At 39.9% G+C, this 25575-nt stretch overlaps 1 protein-coding gene across 18 annotated transcripts in view; it reads left to right on the top strand.

Annotated features, from left to right (window-relative positions):
* The window catches only part of TANC2 (tetratricopeptide repeat, ankyrin repeat and coiled-coil containing 2), a 693994-nt gene that overhangs the window by 526188 nt on the left and 142231 nt on the right, over positions 1-25575 (top strand). For all 18 annotated transcript variants that reach the window (XM_073325985.1, XM_073325979.1, XM_073325984.1 and 15 more), the window contains one exon: positions 21637-21762. In XM_073325985.1, coding sequence (XP_073182086.1) covers positions 21637-21762 — 126 coding nt within the window. The remainder of the gene's footprint in view (positions 1-21636; positions 21763-25575) is intronic.

A 25575-nucleotide genomic window follows, 5' to 3' on the forward strand; every position in this document is an offset into this window, starting at 1 on the left:
CCTTTTGTCTCTGCTTTGGCCCCCAAGCAGAGACCAAAAAACCCCTTAACTGCTTTCAGCTGAAAACCTGCTTTCCAGCAGCCCAAAGGAAAAAAAAATTTCCCTTTTTAAAATCTGTGCTTCTTCTTCAAAAAATCTCAAATTGATCTCAAAATGATTTCAAGTTAATCCCACCGCTCTGACACCTCATCAATGCTGCCTTCTTATTCTTCAAAAAGAGAGATGCTGTCAAGGTTCCTTCCCCACTCTGAACTCTAGGGTACAGATGTGGGGACCTGCATGAAAACCCCCTAAGCTTATTTTTACCAGCTTAGGTTAAAACTTCCCCAAGGTACAAACTATTTTACTTTTTGCCCTTGGACTTTATTGCTGCCACCACCAAGCATCTAACAAATATATAACAGGGAAAGAGCCTGCTTGGAAACGTCTTTCCCCCCAAAATCCTCCCAAACCCTACACCCCCTTTCCTGGGGAAGGCTTGATAAAAATCCTCACCAATTTGCATAGGTGAACACAGACCCAAACCCTTGGATCTTAAGAACAATGAAAAAGCCATCAGGTTCTTAAAAGAAGAATTTTAATAGAAGAAAAAGTAAAAGAATCACCTCTGTAAAATCAGGATGGTAAATACCTTACAGGGTAATCAGATTGAAAACATAGAGAATCCCTCTAGGCAAAACCTTAAGTTACAAAAAGACACAAAAACAGGAATATCCATTCCATTCAGCACAGCGTATTTTCTCAGCCATTTAAAGAAAACAGAATCTAACGCATATCTAGCTAGATTACTTACTAAGTTCTAAGACTCCATTCCTTTTCTGTTCACGGCAAAAGCATCACCCAGACAGAGAGAACCTTTGTCCCCGTCCCCCCCCTCCAGCTTTTGGTATCTTGTCTCCTCATTGGTCATTTTGGTCAGGTGCCTGCAAGGTTATCCTAGCTTCTTAACCCTTTACAGGTGAAAGGCTTTTTCCTCTGGCCAGGAGGGATTTTAAAGGTGTTTACCCTTCCCTTTATATTTATGACAGCTTGTGCCAGAAGGTTTTACAATATCTTTTCAAAAAGTTCCCTTTGCATGTCTACAAAAATCTGCATGAAAGCATTCTCTAATCTCACTCATCTACAAGCAGTGTTTATTACTATGTAATGAATCCCTTCACACTATCAGAAAAGCACAAGATGAAGAGGAATAACTCAGTAAAGCGAAGTAATTCTTGTAGTAAAACATCATCCTAGTATTTCAGTACTTTGTGTGCTGCATCTTTGTTCTTGGTCAGAAATGCTACTTATTCACAAATATTATTGAAGGGAAACTTTAATTAAAAATGGTCTCCTGGACCACTGAAGGGACATGTGTATGATAATTTACAGCACAAAATGTTATATTCAGTGGAGCTGTACATTCAGTGTTTTAGCAGATCACTCAAATTAATGGGTTACTGTACATGTGATACACATTTTTTTCAAAGGTCTAGTTGTGGGAATACTTAGATGGCTTCTTTCACAGGAGCTCACAAGGAGCACATATGGTGACCAATTATTGGTGACTCACTGCATGGAGTATAAAAATTGATAAGCAATTTTATGGTACTAAGGCAGAACCAGCTGTGAAGGGCACTGCTGCTTTGCTATGCAGTAACCATTAAGAAATAATTAACAGTCAGAACAAGAGAGATTGCGCAGCGAAAGGAAAGGAAGAAATGTTTGTCATCTCACTGGGCCAAGGAGCCTAAAGCTCTTGGGGTTTGATTTAATTTATGGACAAAAATTGTTACTTCATCTGCTGTTGGTTAAAATACTACTAATAAAAATAACATCTCCAATCCAAATGGAAATAGCTTTAAACCTAAGGGACAATGTTTACTTCACAAGGGAAAATGATAAGCAAATAAAAAATAAGGAAAGGTAAACAAGAAATAACTGAAACCAGAATGCATTGGAAAGCATCTGGGGATATGTCTACACTGCAAAAGAACCCGCGCGGCAGCAAGTATCAGAGCTGGGTCTAGAGGCTTGGGTATATGGAGCTCATGCTACGGCACTAAAAATAGCAGTGTAGACATTCCTGCTCCAGCTGGAGCTTGGGCTGTGAAACCTGGCAAAGGAGGTGGGTCTCAGAGCCCGGGCTTCAGCCTGAGTGGAATACCAGCACTATTTTTAGCACCGTAGCATGAATCTGTGTCTGGAGACCTGGGCTCTGAGACTTGTTGCTGTGGGGCTTTTGGGGGGATTGTTCTTCTTTTTTTTTTTCCCCAGTATTGAGATACCCTGGAATGTCCTATGGGACAATTTTGGTATTGATTTATTATTGTTGAGCTGTGATCCTTCGGTGCTATTCCAGTGACTGATATGTGCCACTGTCTTCCCTTCCTTAGGATAGTTTTTCTGAGTTTGAAAAAACAATGCAAAAGGTGAATGTAGTATTTGTATATTAACACTTAGCTTTAAAAAACGTAAAATATCCAAATTTTGCCACCAGATTAGCTGAATTTTTCTTCTTAAAAACAGCATTGAACATTTATAATGACAGATTATGCTTCAGATCTAACGTCCTTTGAGGTGAATTAGAGCAATTCATCATGCTAGCCAGTCAAACCATTCCAGCTCAGAATTTCATCAAGTCTGCAAAAAATCCAATTTCGTGCCTGAAATTAGTTCACAAGACCATTCTCAAGCTGCCTTTATAAATGCAGAAAGAAACCCAGCCTATTCGTGTAACTAATGTCTCAGTATTGTCTTTCTCTTTTTGATATGGGAGAAGATATTTCTAATCGTCAAACTTCTTCGGGAAGCTTTTTGAGATGTCCTTATTAAGTTATTAGCCTTTGTCTCCTCATCCAATTTCTTTCTTCCAAGTTGGTGGAGCTAAACATCCTTTCACCCTTTTTGACTCATGATGACAGGCTCCTCTTCCCTCTGCAGAACTCCCAGTCTCTTTATAGTTTTCTGAAGCCTTCTGGATATTTTTCAATTTTCCCAATCCTGCTGTTGTACTTAAAAAAAACTCTAAAAGGCCCTTACAGTGTTTTTCTAGCAGGTTTCCTCTGATGTGGTGGCTGATTTGGGGTACTTCTGTTGCTTCAAAAATATCAGTAGATCTCTAGATGTATTTCTTTTATCTTCTGAGAGAATGTTTAAATGTATAATAAATTATGAGAAATCCAGTATTTCATCAGCTAAGCTACTTTATAAATAGAGAGCTAAGTTTAGACGAGATCATAAACCCAATCATATTTTGGCAGATAAAGAACAGTGGGCCTCCTTGGATAATCTTTTCAGTTCCTCTTACTCCCTAAACAGGACTTGGAATGAAACTGGCCCAGTAGCTCCCCTTGGGATAAACAGATGCGCTACAGATGTCTATTCTAAGAATGGATTTTAGTGTCCATGGAACATTTGTTTGTCTATCTCATTATAGTTGTTTTTATTAATAAGTACTAGGGTTGTCAAGTGATTAAAAAAATTAATCGCTATTAATCACACTGTTAATAATAGAATACCATTTATTTAAATATTTTGGATGTTTTTACAAATATAGTGATTTCAATTACAACACAGAATACAAAGTGTACAGTGCTCACTTTATATTTATTTTATTACAGATATTTGCACTCTAAAAAACAAAAGAAATAGTATTTTCAATTCACCTAATATAAGTACTGTAGTGCAATCTCTTTATCATGAAAGTTGGACTTTTGTGGGGGCTGGGATAGCTCAGTGGTTTGAGCATTGGCCTGCTCAACCTAGAGTTGTGAGTTCAATCCTTGAGGGGCCATTTAGGGATCTGGGACAAAAATTGGGGATTGGTCCTGCTTTGAGCAGGGGGTTGGACTAGATGACCTCCTGAGGTCCCTTCCAACCCTGATATTCTATATTCTATGACTTACAAATGTCGAGTTACGTACAAAAAAAAACTGCATTCAAAAATAAAACAATGTAAAATTTTAGAGCCTACAAGTGCACTCAGTCCTACTTCAGCCAATTGCTCAGACAAACAAGTTTGGTTACATTTGCAGGAGATTATACTGCCCGCTTCTTGTTTACAATGTCACCTGAATGTGAGAACAGGCGTTCGCATGGCACTGTTGTAACTGGCATCGCAATATATTTACATGTCAGAGGCACTAAAGATTCATATGTCCCTTCATGCTTCAACCACCATTCCAGAGGATATGCATCCGTGCTAATAATGGTTTCTGCTCGATAACGATCCAAAGCAGAGCAGACCGATGCATGTTCATTTGCATCATCTGAGTCTGATGCCACCAGCAGAAGGTTGATTTTCTTTTTTGGTGGTTCGGGATCTGTAGTTTCTGCATCTGAGTATTGCTGTTTTAAGAATTCTGGAAGCATGCTCCACACCTCATCCCTCTCAGATTTTGGACAGCACTGCAGATTCTTAAACTTTGGGTCAAGTGCTGTAGCTATCTTTAGACATCTCACATTGGTACCTTCTTTGTGTTTTGTCAAATCTGCAGTGACAGTATTAGTAAATCAAACAAAGTGTTCTGGGTCATCATCCGAGACTGCTATAACATGAAATACATGGCAGAATGTGGGTAAAATAGCAGGGGACATACAGTTCTCCCCCAGGGAGATCAGTCACAAATTTAATTAACACACTGTTTTTTTAACAAACATCATCAGCATGGAAATATGTCCTCCGGAACGGTGGCTGAAGCATGAAGGGGCATACGAATATTTAGCATATGTGGCAATTAAATACCTTGCAACGCCAGCTACAAAAGTGCCATGTGAACACCTGTTCTCACTATCAGGTGACATTTTGTAAATAAGAAGCAGACGGCAGTATCTCCCGTAAATGTAAACAAACTTGTTTGTCTTAGCAATTGGCTGAACAAGAAGTAGGACTGAGTGGACTTGTAGGCTCTAAAGTTTTACATTGTTTTGTTTTTGAGTGCAGTTATGTAACAAAAAAAATCTACATTGGGCTGCTACTCTGAAAGCTACATTTGTAAGTTACACTTTCACAATAGAGATTGCACTACAGTTCTTGTATGAGATGAATTGAAAAATACTATTTATTTTGTTTATCATTTTTACAGTGCAAATATTTGTAATAATAAATAATATAAAGTGAGCACTATACACTTTGTATTCTGTGTTGTAGCAGAAATCAATATATTTGAAAATGTAGAAAAACACCAAAAAATATTTAATAAATTTCAATTGGTATTCTGTTGTTTAACAGTGTGATTAATCACGATTAATTTTTTTAATCACAGTTAATTTTTTTTATTTAATCGCATGAGTTAACTGTGATTAATTGACAGCCCTAATAAGTACAGGTAAAGCTGGTGATGGCAAATTGCTTATAACTTTGCCATACTTTAATTGTTTTAATTAAATTTTTCCATGCTAGATGCCTGCCTCAGGATGAATTTTTTTGAAGGCGTCAGTAGAATTGGTTCATGCATTCCTGAGAATAAAATTAGGGAAAAGGCATCATTTTGCCTCTGTTTAATTCTTATAGCCATTTTATGAAGGAATTTCAGTGTCTCCATGCTTGGAGAAGGGACTTAAAATTTGCCTGGGGAGTCACCTTGGTGTCCCCATGGGTATACATTATGATACAGTGCCACCAACTCACACTGACTGTAGTGATCTGAGGCAATATTATCTATATCCTAGGCATCTTATTAAGTCAAGTCTTGTGGAAGTCAAGACTGATCAATTCATAGTTTCCAAGGCCAGAAGGGACCATTGTGATCATGTAATCTGACCTCTGGTATATCACAGGTCATAGAATGTCCCCAAAATAATTCCCAGAGCATATCTTTTAGCAAAAAAATTCAGTCTTGATACAAAAAATTGCCAGTGATGGAGAATTCACTACAACCATTGGTAAATTGTTTCCCTGATTGATAACCCTCACTGTTAAAAATGTGTGCCTTATTTCATGTCTGAATCCGTCTAGCTTCAACCCTGCTATCCTTATTCGTGTAAAACTTCCATTTCATTCAGTGGGACGTTTGTCTGCTCCATGACTGCAGGTTCAAGATGTAGTTGTGTAAAATGTAAAAGATGATCCTATGAGGGCCAATATTGGTTATAGATTGACTCTGATTAGTACTCCAGATAGTAAAGTTTTAAATTGCTTGTATGTGGAGATTGGGAGGTGGCCATTTTTTGTACAAACAGACTTCTCACATCCTGGATAGTAATAAAATAGCATGTTAAAAGTTGTTTTTTCTTCTGTTTATCTAATGCTGTGTGATATGTTTGTATTGTGTAAACTGAATTAATTTAAACAAGAAAACCGAGTTCTCCCACTTTTAATCAAGAAGTATCCCTCCCATGTAGATAATCATAGAGATAACCCACTCAATCAAGTAAGGAGTATTAGCAGGTATACATCAACTCTCAGGGATCTGGTCTTTACTGCACGAGGAAATATCTAAATTTTAAATTTTTTAAAATTAATAGCAGTCTTTCTCACTGTGCAGTCTTCACAGAAAGGCATTCCGCAATCTCTACTTCTAATCAGAATCCACAACCTGGAATCTTTAGGGCTTACCTGGATGGTTTGGCAATGTGCACTACAGGGAAGTGATTTCTCCAGCCCACTAATGTACTGTACAGTAAATGGTCCATGTAGACCCTGCTGGTGCACACTAAAAATTCCCTACAGCATTTTTTGCTAACATAATATTGTTTCAAACAGCATTATGTTATAACACACTAGGGAACTTTTAGTGTGCACCAACAGGGTCTACGTAGACAGAGCGCATTAGAAATCACACCTCCATAGTGCACATTGCTTGATTGCAGAGAAAAGTCCTTTTATTTAAATAAACAAGCCAGGGGAAAAAAAGAAGAAAGTGGAATGGGACAGTTAGTGTATAGAACCATACTCTTTGTGGTCAGTGAAATACTATCCACATTACAGAAAAAGAAAAGAAAATGTCAGAGCAGCCTGTTATCAGTTACATCTGTGTATAACAACAATCAGCTGTTTGGGAAATGAGTGAATACAGTATGTGAATTATCAATATGCTAATCAGAAAGGATACTCTTTTTATGTATTTATTTAGATTTATATCAAAAGGGAAAAAATTATATCCTGGCCTTTTGTTGATTTTGATATAATTTTAAAAATACAGGGATATAAGCAAACAGCCTCCCCGCATCCAGAAAGTAACCAACCAGAGCTGTGAACTCAGCATCCTGCCAAAAACATTCCACATCCACAAAGAGCAGCTGTTTTCATGCTCCTTACTGTGTGCCTCTCTTTATTTTCAAAGGATCCCACCTCTGTTAAACAACATAAGGCCTTGCCTGCACATAAATTATACTGTTGTAACTAGGGTTGCCAGGTGTCCAGCTTTTGACCGGAATGCCCGGTTGAAAAGGGACCCTGGCAGCTCCGATCAGCGCCACTGACCAGGCCATTAAAAGTCTGGTCGGCGGCACAGCGGGGCTGAGGCAGGCTCCCTGCAACTCTCCAAAGCTCCACACGATGCCTCCACCCTGAGTGCTGGCTCCGCAGCTCCCATTGGCTGGGAACTATGGCCAATGGGAGCTGCGGGGGCGGCACCTGTGGGCGTGGACAGCATGCATTGGGCTGAGCTGCCTGGCCACCCCTGAGTCTAGGAGCCAGACATGCCGACTGCTTCCAGGAGCCGCATGGAGCCAGGGCAGGCAAAGAGCCTTCCTTAGCCCCGCTGGGCTGCGGACTGGGAGCCGTTTGAGGTAAGCACCGTCCAGCTGGAGCCCGCACCCCAACCCCATGCCCTTGGTCGGAATTCCCTCCTGGAGCCCACACCGTGTCCCGCACCTGAGCCCTGTCCCACCCCCAAACTCCCTCCTGGAGCCCGCAACCCCTCCTACATGCCAACCATCTGCCCCATCCCTGAGCCTCCTCCAGCACCCCAAACCCCTCATCCCCACCCCGAGCCCACACTTCCAGCTGGAGCCCACACCCCCTCCCATACCTCAGCCCCCTGCCCCAGTCCTGAGCCCACTCCCACTGTCCGAACCCCTTGGCTCCAGCCAGGAGTCCCTTCCTGCACTCCAAACCACTCGTCTCCAGACCCACCCAGAGCCTACACCCCTAGCTGGAGCCCTCACCCACTTCTGCATTCCAAGCCCCAGACAGGAGCCCCCTCCTGCACCCTGAACTCCTCATTTCTGGTCCCACCCTGGAGCCCTCACCCCCTCCTGCACCCCAAGCCCCTGCTCCAGCCCACTGAAAGTGAGTGAGGATGGGGGAGAGCAAGCGACAGAGGGAGGGAGGAGGGAGGGGAGGGGTGAGGCCTCAGAGAAAGGGCGGAGCAGGGCCTCAGGGAAGGGATGGGGCAGGGGGTGGGGCAAGGGTGTTCGTTTTGTGTGATTAGAAAGCAACCCTAGCTGCAACTATGTTAGAACAATACAACCCCCCTAGTGTGGATGCAATTATACTGCTATAAATATGTTTATACCGGTAGAGCTTGTTTCCATGTGGGAAGGGGAATAAGCTATACTGGTATAACTGTGTCCTCACTAGGGATGTACAAGTATAACTATATTGATAATGCCATAGGGTGTACAGACCCCATCCTACCATGGCCACCAAGGCACAAACAGGTGGGCCATCTGCATCCTCAGGGGCTAACTGCTGGGTCAGCAAAACCTGGGGGATAAGCAATTGCAGATCAAAGGAGAGGGGTGACTGCCAGACAGACTGAGGGATTGCCCAGAAGATACTCCTGCAGCAGCAGGCTGGCAGGAAGCTGCCCAGGACATCAGACTTCCAGTGAGGGAGAATCAGAGAACTTCAATCTGGAAAAGGCCCACAAGAGAGGTGAGGTAGGAAGCAGCAAGGGACTGTGAGGAGCTGCTTAACACAGGGTCACTGGGCTGGAATCCAAGAGAGTGGGTGGGCCTTGGTTCCCCTGCCATCCCCAGGAAAAGGAATAGTAAAACCCCTTGGCGCAAAGGGGTCAGGACTCTGGGGGGGCCTGGGGTTATTGATCCTTCTCTAGGGTCACTGGACTCCTGCTCTGTCAGACTTTTTATTGGCCTGAAAGGGGAGACATGATAAATGACCCAATTGGAGTCAGAAGAGGAAGATCTGGTACAGGCCAAATGATTGTTAGCAGAGTGAGAGAAATTGAGGCAGAGTCATCCTGACATCATGCATAGCCGGGAGAGGGCGCTGGCTGACTGAGGCACTCTGGATGGGTAAAAGAAAAAAAATCACACCCCTATTTATACTGGTGCAAAATCTGTGTGTGGACTAGACCTAATCCTCTGATATAGTATAAAGGGCCCTGATGACCAAGATGTTTGAGGAGGTCACAAAGCTAATCCAGGAGTCCTATTGGACTATGGCACTTCCTATATTAAGGTGGCTTACTGTAGTTTCCATTTTTCTTCTACTTACCTGTCCCCAGGCAATCAAATTACAATTTGGGCTGACTATTAAAAATATGCCACCTTTCTTCCCTCACCATGCAGACCATTTCAGCTGTTTGGAAAGATTATGTATTGTATTGTACTAAATGAAAGGGCTTACAATTTTTGACCAAAGAAAAGGTTATGATCCAAGAGCAACCACTATTAAAATGATCCCTCAGCCTCTGAAAAATACTTTGCACTTAGATTTACAATTCAGAACCATATAAATCCATTTGGTTTGCTGTTTTATTGTTCCAAAGAATTGAAAACTGTGCATTCAAGTATGTTTTCTTCTAATTACATCCCATCCAGTTATGCACATAATCCATGTTATTTTATATTCTATAATATTTTCCATTCTAGTTGCCTCAGGTACCTTGCATTGGCGTTTGAAAACAATCTGACAACTGAGCTTTTCTCTGCCATGCATGAGATGAAATACCAGATCTTACATTATTTTGGCCACATCATAAATACATAATAAAAATAAAAACACTCATACAAATACTAGACCTCATCCATTCTCCTCCTTTGTAAAGGATAAAATAAGCACAAATGAAAATCTGCAGCAAGTGTTCATGCTGAATTCCTTAAACAGGAAAAGACGCATTTTCAAAGGTGAGGCCGGGGTTGCATAAACACATACACATGGCTTTCTTGTGGGCACAGTGAGTGCAGATGCAGTTTGAAAAAGCAGCCTTTTCCTTTTCCTTTGGCAATTTGAAATCTAAGGGCTAAGTTTTGCCATCTAGACACTACCCTGACTAGGGTGCAGTTCAAACTCCTTGGTGCTGGGAAGAGTCATAGAATGTAAAGTCAGAATGGACCACCAGGTCATCTAGTCTGACCTCACATATGTTGTAAGTCACCAGCACCACCCAGTTACCTGCACACTAAACCCAACAACTGAAATCAGCAAGGTATTACTGCCCTCAGGAGGCTAAAGACAAGAGTACAGACTGTACCAACCCTGGCCTTGCCTCCCATATACACTTGCGTAACACCTAACACCCCCTCCCAGTGGCAAAATAATAATAATTATAGTAATAATAATAAAGTTTGCAGACATGGACTGAAATAAGATCTGGATTAGCCAAACAAGTTCACAAATAATTTTGCTTTACTATTCACCCAGCTTGGCTCATCAACCTGTGTGGCATTTTAAAAGCCAATATTTTGACAGTATTCCCTATTACCCTCTCCCAATCTCTCATTCTAGAAGATGACCTGAGAATAAGTGCCTAAATATCTTCCCATCATATCTACAGCATTCAGTGGTCACTTAATCTGCATATTTTATGATACATTGGTGTCCAAAACATACTGTGAATAATTATGAACAGCATTATTGTGGTAGTTAACAGAAAAATGAGTTTATGGAACAAGCCAGAGTAGTATGCTCAAAGATGAAACCCATACAACAGAATAGCATTCAGCACAGTTTGGGAATGAGGTTGCTAGAGGAGGGATTCACTCTTGTTACCATCACTGGAAACAGATACGGTTATAGTATAATTGTTTTGATTAGTGAACACTGCATTCGCAGATTTGACAAGTAACAAAGAAGACACGTTTCATGTGTTACTTCTTTGAGACAGATTGGCAATTTATGTTGGTGTTCTGGCTTATATTACAATGGACCAATAAACAAAATTAATCAGCCACTTGGATCATTTAGGAATGACAAAACAATGAAGCAAGAACATTTCCAAAGGCTTGTTTTTAAGCACTGTATGCTGAAGAGAACTTTGGAAGTAAAGGAGTAACACAGCTAGGAACTGGGTTCTGTTTTAAATCTCAAGCATGTTAATATCCAGTTATACATTGTAAAAACTTTCTCTTCAGCCTTCCCCTGATACCACCTTCTTCCCAAACTACCTATAGAGAGATGTTTTAAGTGGATACACTGTGCATCAAACAGTAGTAATTTAGTAATCCATTTGTGTCACAGTTACATATTAACTCATCACCCCACAGTGAAGTTCATGTGAGTATTAAATTGATCTCCCATAGAAAACAATTTGTTTTCGGAGGTGCAGTTGTTTACACTAGTCTCCATTTTTAGAATATTTTTTTACCTGTCATACATAGACTCTTGGCTATTTTTCATCCATGAATGGGCAGTTTAGATTAATAACAAAAAGAGACCTAACATTGGAAAGAGAAAAAATCATAGAAGAAAAAAAGGCACTGTGTGTCACTACAGATGTCTGAGAATCCCGGAACAGCAAGGGATCCTAAAGGACCCTAAGTGTGCAGATGTTTGTGATAAACAACGGATGGATCCCCTCAATGGAATGAACATTGACATCTCTCTGTCTTTTAGCCAGCTCTTCCAGTTATTTTCCAATGTCAACCAGCATCTTATTAATAGTAATACCGTACTACCTTGGATTTATGCATAACAGACTCTTGGCCATGTAAGTGGCATGTTTTGCTTTAACATAAATGTGTTTTATGTGAAATAATCATGTGCTTGATTTAAATTTACATTTCTGTTTTGTGCAAAATTGGATTAAATTCAAACAAAAATACGATGTTTGTGATCCATTTTGAAAAAAAGGTTTTGGATTGTACGTCAGTTTAAAAGGACTGAACTTGTTTGTACAGGCGGTATGCTAGAATGAAAGCAGTTGCATATATTATTTGAGTTCAGTTGTACTTTAATGAAATATGTATACATAAGCGTACTCAGTTGAAAAGAATTTGAGGGACTTATACGCTTGGGTGTCCTGCTTTCCCCCCATATCTTATGCAATTTTAATGCCCCTCTTTTATTTCCTGCTCTTTGTTGATTTGGATGGAAAGGAAAATGTAGGCTATGGAGGGTTGGTGATGGTGGCTGTTCAAACACCATATTGAAACTGAAGTGCCTTCCATCTTTTATCTGCAATTTCAGAGCAAGGATAACGTTTGCCATATACAGATATTACTATTATCGGGAAGGGATCTTGTAGTGTTAGTGTTTTATTGCACAGTCACTGTGTCCTGTTGGGTGGAATAAGGTTTGCAGTTGAAAGGGATGCTTTCTACAGTTTAATACTGTATAAGTTAAACTGATTTTGAATAGTTTCTTAAGAACTGGAACACATTTCCAGTGTCAAACGCCTTAGTTTCTTTGTTCTTAGATATGTTTTATCTTTCTGATTTAGAAATGAAGAATAATTGGCTCAGTTCATTGGTGTATAATGGGGGAAAGTGTAATTTTATTGACATTGGCAAAATAATCCCCTGGGGCATGTGAGATAGGTATGTCATTTGCGTGCTGGGTTCAGTGTATCGCCAGTGTAACTGTGTGCTAAATCCACGTAGAGAGGGCTTTAGAGGGAAGTGCAGATGGAATAGAGCCTGCTTTAAGCAGGTAAGGCATGCCCACCCTTTCTGGTAGCTATGCGTAGGCAGATATCGGGTAAGGGTGACTAACTTCAGTGTCTGAATCAAAGTAGCCCCCAGTTGACCAGCATAGTGCTGCTTTCTGGGCAGCGTTCAGGGCCTGTCCCCACTCAGAAACCCAGATCTGCAGCAGGCTTGGTTGTAACATTGGTCTGTCAATAGCCATCACAGAAGCATGATACAATATAAAATACTGATTCTTAAAGCAATCTGCCAGCACAATGATGATTGCCACATGAGGAACCCAGCTGTCCACGGCAGTGACCAGCAGAATACCTGTGTGTTTTGCTTCATAAACTCTGTTCAGTCCCTGTTGTCAGCACACTAAGGGTATGGTATACTGCAGCTAAAAACCCTGGATGGCCCATACCAGCTGACTGAGACTTGTGGGGCTCAGGCTAAGGGACTGTTTAATTGCGCTACAGATGTTCAGGCCTGGGCTCTAGGACCCTGCATCCATACTGCAATTAAGCAGTACCTTAGCCCAAGCCCGAGTCAGCTGGCATGGGCTGGCCACAGGTGTCTAGTTGCAATGTAGACATGCTCTCAGTGACATCATCACAATCAGATCTTCTTTGTCCCTTTTCAGTCACTCTTTTGGAATAGATTGAATTGATGCATTTTTCTATTTTCATAGTAAATTACTAAATATGATGCCTTATATTATCCCTTTTATAAGAGCCACCAGTACTGAAAGAGTGTGAATAGTGTCTCTCAGACTTCGTACATGTCATGTAAGCGAAACCCACAAATTACAGTTCATCCTTCAGGATTAGGGCTATTTTAAAGGTTTTCAATAGCTACATTTAAAAAGTTTCTTCCCATAACACAGGTCAGCATGAACTGGCAAAATTAGTTGACATGTAATAGTTTACAAGAATCCATCTTGGAAAACATCTCAGCAGCTAGTAACCATTGTAGTGTGGACAGAGCCTAAAGGCCATTATGCAAGATGTCCTGTCAGAATTATGCATTGCACTTACCTGAGTGACAAACAAGAAGTTTTTTACTTGGGCCTGTGAATTTAGCTTCCTCCTCAAAATCCTTCCCATTCATTGTAATTTATGGGTTTTGGTTAAGAGGTGGGTGTGAAGTGGCTGAGACATTCTCCTTTATCTGGTAACTATGGCCCTTGTATAAGAGATCACATAAAGCATCACTCCAGTCCATTGAAATTAATCCAAAAAAGATTATTGTAGATGAACAAAATTATTCTTCTCTTTAGAAGAAAAAGGGAAACAGTTCTAAATATTAAGACACAATTAACGAAGAAGTGTTTTCAGCCACCATTTTAAAGAAATGTTTCTACCCTTTCACGCTGACTGCGACTCACTGGCAAAACCATTTTACCTGAACGGCTGACAAAAACAAATCGAGAAAACTGTTTTGAGATCTGGCAGAAATTGTGAACAGGGCCTGAGGGATACAAGTTGTGCATGGCATGTGAAAGATGAGCCTCTTAATAATACCAATTTAACACCTAAAATCCCACATAATTGATATCAATATACTTAATAAAATAAAACCTTAAAAAATAAAATTGTTAATCCTCAGGGATTGTGTGGCCAAACAGCCAGGCATACAACAAATTTACACTGCAGTAATTCATTATCCCCTAGTGTGTAGATTGCAAATTTGGCTTGTATAAGCATGTTTTCCCTTAGACTGCAGGATAAAAAGATTTTACTGATGTCTATTTGAGCACTAATGTGAGTTTTCATAACAATTTTTTTCCCATTGGTTTTGGTTGACGAGTAATCTAAAGAAACTTGTTCAGTTTTGTTTTTTAACTGAGAGTATATAAAACTGAAAAGAAACTTCATTCAATTTGCAGTAGCAGTGAAAGGGTTATATAAACAAATTAAATTGCCAAGGAGAATAATGTTTGTGGTCATCCTTGATGGCTACGTGTGTGCTTGGAAGAATTAAAATGAGATTTGTGCAGAGTTAGACTGGGAGATTGGATGAAGGAAATGTTTGCTATGCAGCAGCTGTTGTCAGTCAGATACGTGAGAGTATAAGAGTTCTAGCAATGAAGCACATTGCTACAACTCTACTATAATATGGGTCTCCACTTCTGCTTGTATAATGTTCAGGGCTGCCCATTTTCTTAAGAAACAGGAGCTGCTTAAACCAGGTAACAAAAAGATGAGTGTGCTAAAGGATTTAACAGAATTCAGCAAGAAATCTGCTATGATGATGTCACAAAAACAGTAGTTCTTTTAGCTAATAAGTTTGTGTACTGTATTTTTTGAAGCCTTCAGTGCAGCAGAACTGCTGAGCTGTGTGTGTGTAATATATTAATAGCTCCCTTTCAAGTAAAAGATATGCCTGGAAAGGAAGATCATCCTTATCCTAATTTTGCGATCTGCATAAACTACAGTACTGAAGTGTAATTTACAAATCTTGAAAGGAGGAAGTGTTCAAACTTTGAAATAACCAGTCTCCTTTGCTTGAAAATTTCTTTATTAAACTTTCTAAAGAGCGCTGAAGGAAGAGTTTCTGGTTTGGTCATATAGCATATTTTAAAGACTAGTAAATTCTAGTAAGTTTTGTCTGTTTTTTCTCTTGCAGAACAAACAAATTGAAAAAATATTTTATTTGCAAATTAAGGGCCTGTTCTCATTTGTACTGAGGCCCCTTTTTAGTACTCAGGCTCATTTACATGGCCATAAAGTGAGCATAAATTACATATATACTCACATATAAAGGCCACTTTGCACTGGCACTGTGGTGTAAAGTGGCCGTGGGGTAAATGAGAATCAGACCCCAAGTCTTTAAGTTTGCATTGGTTTTTAATATGAGGAATTAATAACTTTCAGCCATTGTAAATCCAGTTCTTTCTAATCACAGTATCTCAACAACTGTTACTCTCTTTCATTGCAATAGAAGTTTGGTTTTGGTCAACTCTGTAAGAGGAGAGGAGCATGAAGGGTGAAGAGCATATTTCAGAATATAAGAAAAACTTTTTCAAAACCACATTTTCTTATTGTTTCATCTCTTTTCTCACCCCACTTTATCTGTTGTCTAAATTTTGCATTGGTTGTGAAAACTATAGTTAATGTTGTCTAACACTTTCCATTAGAAAGTCCCTTTTTTGAGTTGCTTATAACTTTGTCAAATTCTAATCATTCAGACTGAAAATTTACATGCTAGCTCTCTGCCTCAAGCTGAAATGTTTTGGAAAGTGTCAGTGAAAATGATTCAGCCACTTGCAAGAATGAGGTTAAAGAAAAATAGGTAAGTTTGTTAGTGTTCATTTCCCCCTCGCCAATTGTTTATTTGAAGAACAGCCATAGAATAGAAGCATCTCTAGCATGGTCCATCTAACCAAGTTCCTGTCTCTGACATTGGCCATCACCAAATGCCTCAGGGGAAAAATGCAAGAAACACCACAGTAGGCAGATATGGAATAATCTGCCCCCCATGAAAGTCTCACCCTTATGCCTAATAGTTAGACATGAGTTTAAGCCCCGAAGCATGAGGTTTGACGTCCCGTCCAACATTTTTGTCATCATTAGCTATAGCATCCAGTCTTTGAACTCTGCTAAATTCTTGATCACAATGACAGCCTTTGGTAATGAGGTCCACATTCTAACTATGCATTGTATGAAAAAGTATTTCTTTCTCAATTTGGAATTTGCCACCTTTCAATTTAATTGAATGTCCCTTTTTTTGTGTTCTGAGATGAGGAAAAAGCATGTTCTCCTGTGTTCAAGGCACTGGACTTGGACTTGAGAGAGCTGGGTGCAAGTACTTCCCCATTTCACAGAAATAACTTGCTCAAGCCCATACAGGAACTCTGGAGGAGACATTTACTTACTTAATTAAATTTAAAATAGTAATTTTATTTACTTAATATTAAGTAATTGAATAAAATATTCTCAACTGTAATAATTTTGTTTATCGTCTACTTCTCCAACTGATGATGTCTGTCTGTATCTGTATGAGTTTTTTCATGAAGTTGATAGATTTCCACTCCATACAGCTAAATGCAGTGCCTTGCATAATGGCAGGTTTCAGAGTAGCAGCCGTGCTAGTCTTAACATGGCTGCTACTCTGAAACTTCTCCAGCTGAGACCATCATGATGCTAAACAATTACAATAATAATGAACACATTAAATAAGTCAAACAAAATATTCAAAATTCTGAATAGCAAGCAGTGTGATTTCCATTCCTGTGTAATTAATAGGAAGTATGGAAATGATTATCTGAACAAGAGTAGAGTCAGTAGGATGATTGTGGTTCAGGTGAGAAAGGATTTTGTCCCTGTATAAAGCAGTGGCATGAAAACCTTTTGGGGCTAGAGAACCACCTTAGTGCTGTGCTTGGGAGGATATGCCACCACAACTGAGGCCAGATCTGCACTACAAAGTTTTGCTCATATAGGCATGCTGGTTAGGGGTGTAAACCCCTTGTGTAGATGTAGCTTATACCAGCAAAAGACCCTTTTGTCAGTATAGGTGATGATGATCAGGGAGGTGTTTTAACTATACCAGCAAAAGAACTCTTATTCCTGATTTGTACTGCATCTCTGGTAGCGGGCTCTGCTGATATAGCTTTACCACCAAAGCCTTTGTAGTGCAGGCTAGTCCTAAATGGTTCAAAACTAGGGTTGCCAACCCTACAGGGTTGTCCTGGAGTCTCCAGGAATTAAAGACTCATCTTTAATTAAAGATTATGTCATGTGATGAAACCTCTAGGAATATGTCCAACCAAAATTGGCAACCCTATTCAAAACTGACTCTCTAGTTTGGAATCCACACAATGGATGATCTCACACAGCTCCTCCTCTTGCTGAAATGCCACCCATGTGCTTCAGCAGTCTTAAAGTGTGCGATGATATCAAGCAACTGCCCAATAATACCATTTAAGTGAGAGTCCGTAACCCTTTCGATTGGTCTGCAGTATTTTCTTCAAGTAAACCTTCAGCAAAAGGCATCAATTCCAGTATCACTCTTCTTCCCCTAATATAGCATCTCTGTGTGAAAAGCCAGGAAATGACTCTAGGGAAAAAAACATGTTGAGTGTTTGGATGCTGTACTGGGCACACGATAATCAAAAATGAGAGCTCTTTTTCCTGGATGTCATCCCACAATTGTTTTTCTCAGAAGTCTTGTTTCAAACAGCTTTTAACTATGTAAAACGTCAGCTCTTGTTTTTGTGTATATAAAAATGAGTTTCAAATCATACACATTGGTTAACAATGAGAAACAAATGAAATCTGCAACAAACAGGATTATTTGTAAATATAATCCATTCCAGTACTTTTCTTGGTAATCATAAAACTAAGAGTGCTATGGTTTCCGATGTCACCAGAACAGAATCATTTTGGGGTCTGGTATTTTCCAGGAAAATGCAGTGGTACTCCATTTATTCAATGGCCAGATGAAATGTACTGTATGTGTTTTCAGTGTCTTGTAATCACATCAAGCTTTTAATGGCCCTGCTTAACTGGTTGCCGGGCAAAATGTGCTAATTTCTTCATAGCAGTGTGATCCAGTCTCATTGTTTATTGCATACATTTTTCTATTTGTCCTACTTTTCAGTTGGTTTGCAGGTAACCATCTCTGCAGAAAGTGCTTCATATTAAACAATAATGAGTAAATTACGTTAAAAAATGGAACCGAAACACTGATAAATACTGCATTTGAAAGAATGGTGCTCACAGTACAATGGAAAAGCCAATGTGCTTTAAAGTTACCATAGATACATTGCTCTTCCCAATGCAGGAAAGAAGACACCATGTGTGTATATGATTAAAAATTATATTCATTCTAACATAACCAGAACAGAGCTACAGCATAGTCCCCATTCTGCCAGAAGGGCAAGCCCAGCATGTTACATTATCAAATTGCCATGGAAACAGGGTCTAATCCTAAGGAGGAGGCTAACCCACTTTTGTCAAATCAAGCAGACATTAGGACTGAGGTAGCCCCCAGAATCCCCAGACTTTTCCTCGGGTGAGGGATGTGGGTCTAGATGACAGCTTCCACTTTTTGGGTGAGATACTGAAGCCTGCTCCTTGTCGTGCAATGCAGAGCAGTGACTGCAGCCAGAAGCCACTGAGAAGCCTCCTTGTCGTGCAAGTGACTGTGAAGGCATTCCGGCACCCTTACCTCAGTTATCCTGCTGTATTCATCTACAGCAACGTGTGACAATTGAACAAGTATAAACAGATTCCTTCCTTAAACCAGACCACCTGTGTGCTCTGAAGAAAGTGAAAACCCGATATTTACTTAGTGCCAATTTTGTGATGAGGGGAAAATCTTTCCTAGTCCTGAAAAGATTGCTGGTGGAACCTCCAGCAAAACAGGCAGTCCTGCAGCAAACAACAAATTGTGGCAATTAACTAAAAAACAAACAAACCAGGAGAGGCAAGGGAAGAATGGGTGATGTGTGCAGGAAGGAAATGTCTGCGTGGCCTCATGCCTGAGAGGAATCTTTGAAGGCCATACCCACAATGGATCAGGGACATTGGCCAGTGGGAGGCCCTGTGGCATTCAGAATGGTCAATCAGGTGAAAAGGGGGAAGGCCAGGCAAGCGTGGTCAATTCCTACCAACCCACAAGGCATTTTGGTTTTGTAAGTTGAGACAATTGACAGGGCCATTCAGAGCCTGTGTGTGGGCACCATTTATTTACTCTAAATTAGAAGACAAGAAAAGAAAAATAAGTAAATCCCTTAATGGCTCGTACTTGGATTCTAGCGTCACGTGAGATCTTGGATTCACGGCTGAGTACACTTGGTTGCAGTGCCTAGAGAGACATTATCTGCAGTAGTTAGAGCAGGGCAATGGGAGTCAGGACTAGCACAAATGACTAATTCGGTGTGTGACCCTGAGTGAATCACATAACTGATCTGTACCTGAGCTTTCTATCCCTAAAAGGGGGATACTGGTTCAGAGCAGTGGTGAGGCTTTTTAAATTATTGTTTGTAGTGTGCTTTGAGCTACTTGGATGAAAGGTGTTATAAAAAGGCAAAGGCATATTAAAATGTGATCTGAATACCTGATGACTGATAAGCCAGTTCTCATTCATCCTTTTCTTAAGATGTTATAATTTTTAACAACCTCTCTTTTACCCCAGTCTTCCCATTGTCAGCTTTCCTTGTACACACAAATACTCTTTCATGTACTGATTTATGCAGTCTTGCTGAGAATAAGAAGTCTGGTTGTTTCCCTTCAGTGAAAACTGGGAGTTGTTTATTCCAGATTTATATGTGTGAATGTTTACTGATGGGACTGTCTACTGGTTCTCCCCCTGCCTCTCTGGTTTTCTGTCCTTCCCCCAACTCCATTCTTGGGTGCCCTGTTCATTATGAATACAAAATCTCAGTGAAGTTTATATTTTTAAAAGTATGTTGGTTGCTCTCTTTCCTTCCTGATCTGCTCTAAACTCTTGGCTAACCGAATCTCTTGTCTCTCTTTGAAAAAATTGCAGTGTGTTGCTCATTTACAGTCCAGTTGGAGTGGAAGCCTGCTTCCCTTCTTCTCTGATAACAAAACTCCTTTCTATAAATCTTTTCAACCAATGGGTGTCTTAATTAAAAAAAAAAAAAAAGAAGAAGAAGAAGAAGAAGGTCACTTAAAGAACTGACCATTGAAATAACCATTGTACATGTCACAATTTTGATAAAAAATGCCAGCTGTAAGCATGATAGTGCAGGAGGCCATCTTATCTAAAAATAAATATTTTCATATCAGGACGAAAGTACTCTTTAAACAGTTTATTGCTTCAGTGTATTTAATATGATGCATCATGGAAGTTTCGCTTATATCTGAGTACTTGCAGAAGTAGCCCAACCACCTGGAGGTGTATTCCCAGCTGGTGGTGTGTCAGTCTATTTTAGTTCTTAATTTGAGATTGGAAAAATAAAATGATCTGTGCTGCATTATATGTCACTTTCCACAAGGTAAGGGATACATTTTCTAGCAGCTGTCATTGCACCCACATATATACACACAGTGGAGTTGCCTTCAAGTGAGTGCAATAAATTACTCGTATTTAATCTATTGTTATAAGGCAAATGAAGTTCTACCATGAACAAATAATGTTGGTATAGTAAAGCTGTCTTCTTTAGAACTGAGATGTACTTCTCTTTATCATCTGTGCAAGTCCCTTTTCGCCTGGAGGTTTAAATTTTCTATCAGCAGTTCTAACAGTCTGAATAGATGGATGTTAATGTCCAAATTAGGCAAGTCTAAAATAATTGAAAAAGAGATTTGTTGACATTCACTTAAAATGCATTGTTAAATTCCCAGTTATATAGCTGGAGTCTTTGACTTTATCTGTTAAACTTTTTGCACAAGCAATTAAATAATCCTTTCAATAGGAAAGTCTGGGCAGCTATAAGCACCTCCATTTCTATTTGTCTTGTCGTTTCTGAGCATCAGCAGGAAACCAAACCAGTACAAATGTCTTGGGGGCATGAGAGAAGTGTTACCAAAACACCGCATTATTCCTAGTTGTGTGAAATTACTGTGCCCTATGTTTTCAAAACTTTCATTTCATGCATGATCTATGCAAATTTCTAGTAATTTCTACCTTTAAGAAACCAAAGAGCTGGAAGGAAACATACATTGTTCTTATAGGCCTTAGCAATATGAATACAGCTTCTCAAATAATACTTTACATTTGCATTTTTGTCCACCATAGGATTTATGACCCTTCAAGGTCGAAAGTCATAATCTATCATATCACATGCAGACTTACTTCATCTCAGTTGTGTTGATTTAATATAGTTATAAATGTATGAGTGTTTCGTGTGAAAAAGAATACTAGATGAATAAAAATACCAGGACTTGGAGACAGGTCTGACAGTTGTTTGCTTTCCCTTGGCAGCCACCAGCTCAGCCCACTTAGAGGATCTAGCTTACCTGGATGAGCAGAGACATACTCCCCTACGTACATCCCTCCGAATGCCTCGGCAGAGCCTGGCAGGTGCCCGCATACAACAAGACCTAAGAGGTAAGGACCAGCTGAAGGACTTTTGTGCGGCCACATGCCATAGGTAGTGGCCACAAGGATATGACTTTATATGGTGCTTCCTGCAGTTATCTATTATTTTGGTGGAAACATCTGATTCATGTAAAGTTTCCCATATTATATACGTGAAGTGCTGCCTCGCTACTGAAAGATGAGGTAGCCTCTTGTCTTGCAGTGTGTTTCTTCCTAGCATTGTCAAATAAGAAGGGAAAGAAAACTTGAGAAGGTGTAGCAATCGACTCAAGTACTGATCGCATTAGATGGTGGTAGTTAGCCAGTGTCTGAGCCATGTTTCTGTGAGGAACACTGCAAAGGGAGCTACATGGAGTGTTGTTAAAGTACTCTTTCTGGGTTGCTCTTGCTGTGATGTTTGCTTAGAAAGCAAATGTGTCAAACTTTGATGTCTGTTTAGTTTGCTGTATACAGAATTGTGTGCTGGCAGGTTTTACGTACGTGTTCAACATTACAGCCTGTTGCACCCTAATTTTTCCTTTTATTGGACTTTGGTTTGTTTGTATTTCAGCAGTTACTGCTTGCAAAAGATGCATCATGGTTAAAGGTTTGGGTTTGGGGGTTTGTTTGTTTGGGGTTTTTTGGTAACTACAGTATCTGACTGAGCATACACTGAAAAGATGCTTGAGTCTTGAGTTGTGTTCCAGTTCTGTGGGACAGCTTCCTGCTGTTGGTTTGCGTGTCTGCAAGTGCTTGTTAAGAGTCCGTAAGGCTCTCCTCTTCTCTGGGTGATGTGCTTATTTTTACCTTGAGGAGCTGACCAAGTAAGGCAGTCTGGAATGTGTCCATCAGTCCATGCTAGACTGATTTCTAATGTAGCAATCCAATGGCACTGCAAGCTTGGCCGGTTTTAATTCTGATGGGGATTTGTACAAAATACACAACCCTTGACTGAAAGAGAAAAGTGATTTTGTGTCGTCTTGGATCACGGTTTGTAATGAAATCATATTGGCTGGTGATACAGTTATAAAAATGTATTGGCAGGCAGTAAGCGAAGAAAGCAAACTTTGACAGACAGAATTTCCATATGTTCTAACTGAGCAGCTTTCCAAGCCTTCATAATTTGCAGTGATTGCATCCAAAACATTAAACTTTATTGTAGGAACAGAATCAAATTGTTTTCCAGACACACTTTAAAAAAAACATGCAGCACCATATAGTTTTTCTTTTTTGGTTAAGCCTGCATGGGAATAGCAGCAGTGTTTCATATTTTATGTCTGGTTCTGGTTCTTGTTGTAGTGACACACTATCTTAACAAAGGGGAGGGAGGGAAAGAACTATAGATAATACCACTATTTGGAAGTCTCTTCTTTTCACAGGATATGTGATATTTTCTGAGTGTTAAAAAGTTCCAAATGTTTCCCTGAAACTGCATAGAACTGGCCTGTTGTAGTGACCAGGTCTTTGAGCTGTTGTGCCAATTGGAAACCCTACACTTGGGCTCAGGCTCAGTACATCACGTCTTGGAGATTTGCAGAGATGGTTCCCAGTCTTTAGTGGAGCAAGTAGTGGCTTCCAATCTGAGGGCCAAGAATTAGGACTATTGTTTAACCCACCAATCCCCCTCATGCCCAAAATTTAATTTTTCATGGAGAGGTTCAGTGGGTAGACATTAAACAAGGGACACTTCCCATGTTAAACCCACCTGTTTGAAAACGGGAATTGCATTCCTTCCCCAGCTTAATACTAAAGGCTCAGAGCAGGGAAAATATTTTGTACAAGTGGCAGGTTTTAAACAGAATACTGAGTGCACTTTTCATTTTTCTGCTGTGAGCCAGGGGAATTTAAGGCTAGTTTAGGTTAATATAGCTTAACCTGCAAGATAATAGTTGCAAGGTACCCTAAAGTAGAAGTCTATTGTAGAACTAAGTACTGGATATTAAAACATTCTCCAGTGTTTTCATCCTGTTCCCTTCCCAGAAAAGGGGAAGTCAGTGGTAATTTACTATGTAAAACATTCTTCTTGTCCTCAATAGGAAATATTTTGGGGACAGTGGATTGGATGGCGAATTCCTGAGTGCTACAACTCTTGCATTAGAGTGCTAAAGCACTGCTGCTGTTATTAATATAGGCAGTGCAGTAGTGCCTAACACTTTCCGTTATAATCCCCTGTTTCCACTTGCTTGTAGCTGTTCTACACGTTAACCTTGTGGGCTGAAGTTTTCCATACTTCACTGAGTTTTCTGAAAACTTGATAAAAATAGTTCAGCCATCTCCAAGGAGGTGCTCAATAAAAAATAGATATTTATATCCTGCTAAATGTATGCTAGGCTCTTTACAGAAAAATAGTAGGATTCTCTGAAAAGCTTGCAATCTAAATGGAATAAAAGGAAGATAGGATCAAGATTCTCAAGCATTTAATATACCCACGTTTGCATGCTGCTGTTTAACATAGGATAGAAGGAGAAGACAGTTGACAGTACTGGGTTCCTCAGATCTACGTTTCAATTCTAATAAGTTTAAAGTCACTCGTGTCCGGGCGTTGCTCTCTAGATAGTTGCAATACTCTTGCTATGTGGCTTAGTACTGTATGGGCTTTGTATTGGACAGCAAGATATCTGTGTGTTCCAGCTGCTGGTCCTAAAATGGAAACTGGCAAGTACACCACACAGCTTAATACTAATAATGAACTGTGGATGCTTACTGCCAGCATAGCTCAGAAGGAAGAGAAAGGAGTCTGCAAGCCAACTAATTTCCTAACAGGCACTTTAACAAAATCAAATTACAGCTAAGAATTCAGTTTGTATAGGGGAGACTGATCTAGATGGTACAGAAGCGTGTCTCCTGAAGGCCTCTGTTTAAATCTGAAGGTTAGGATCAGAAGTGAAATAAATTATTGGATCTCAGCTGTGCGGATTTTGTGCATTTTTTCATATTATTCAATCAGCCTTACTTTGGTATGATTGGCATTTTCTGCTATGGAGGGACGCAGGACTGGAATAGCAGGCATGTTTCATATCAGGATTGAAATGTGTTTTTAGGGCTCTACTGAAGAGGTTTGCAAAGCTTATACGTTGTCAGTCTCTCATTTAGCACTAAAAATTCACTCTCTACCTGCCCCCCTAATTCTTTCCAAAGAAATATAGATTTAATTTACTTCAACAGGTTATCTCAAGTTCAGGATATTACCATGGGACTCCAGCCTCAATTCTGTAAAATTCTTCATTAAAAGCGAATAGTAAATCCAGTGAGGGATTGACAAATTGTCAGATATAAAAATGCAATTGTTAATTTATTTTGTGGTTATTTTGTTGTTATTTGTAACAAATACTAAAGCCAAGCAATTAACCAGGATCCTCCAGTCCTACATACTCTGGCCTGCTAATTATTCACATTTTTGTCCCTCTCCATCTGAGCTCTTTCCAATCATCTGTCCTGCAATGAATTAGTCTGTAACATGTAAGGGCCGTGTTACAGTCTCCCTGATCTCTATTTCTTCTCTTGCCCTAATTTGGTTTTACCTACTTTCTCATTCTCCATTCTTCTCCTTTGTTACTAAGTAGGCTTTGAAGATGAAGGATCATTGCCCTATTGCAAAAGTTAGAATGCAAAGGTTGTGGGTTGGGAATTCATTAGGGCCCCATAGTTAATTATCTTCTATGACGTTGATAGAGACCCAGCTGAATGGGGCCTTATTATGGGTCTGACTCTTGGTAGCTCCCATAGTTCTGTGACTTGCTTGGCTATGCCTGGGGAGTGCTGTCTGCTGAGGATTATCAAATAAATGTTAACAGGGATTCTTAAGATGTTCATCAGACAAGATCAGGAATTGAGGAGGTTAAA

The sequence above is a fragment of the Lepidochelys kempii genome, chromosome 27 (assembly GCF_965140265.1).
Source record: "Lepidochelys kempii isolate rLepKem1 chromosome 27, rLepKem1.hap2, whole genome shotgun sequence".
NCBI lineage: Eukaryota > Metazoa > Chordata > Testudines > Cheloniidae > Lepidochelys > Lepidochelys kempii.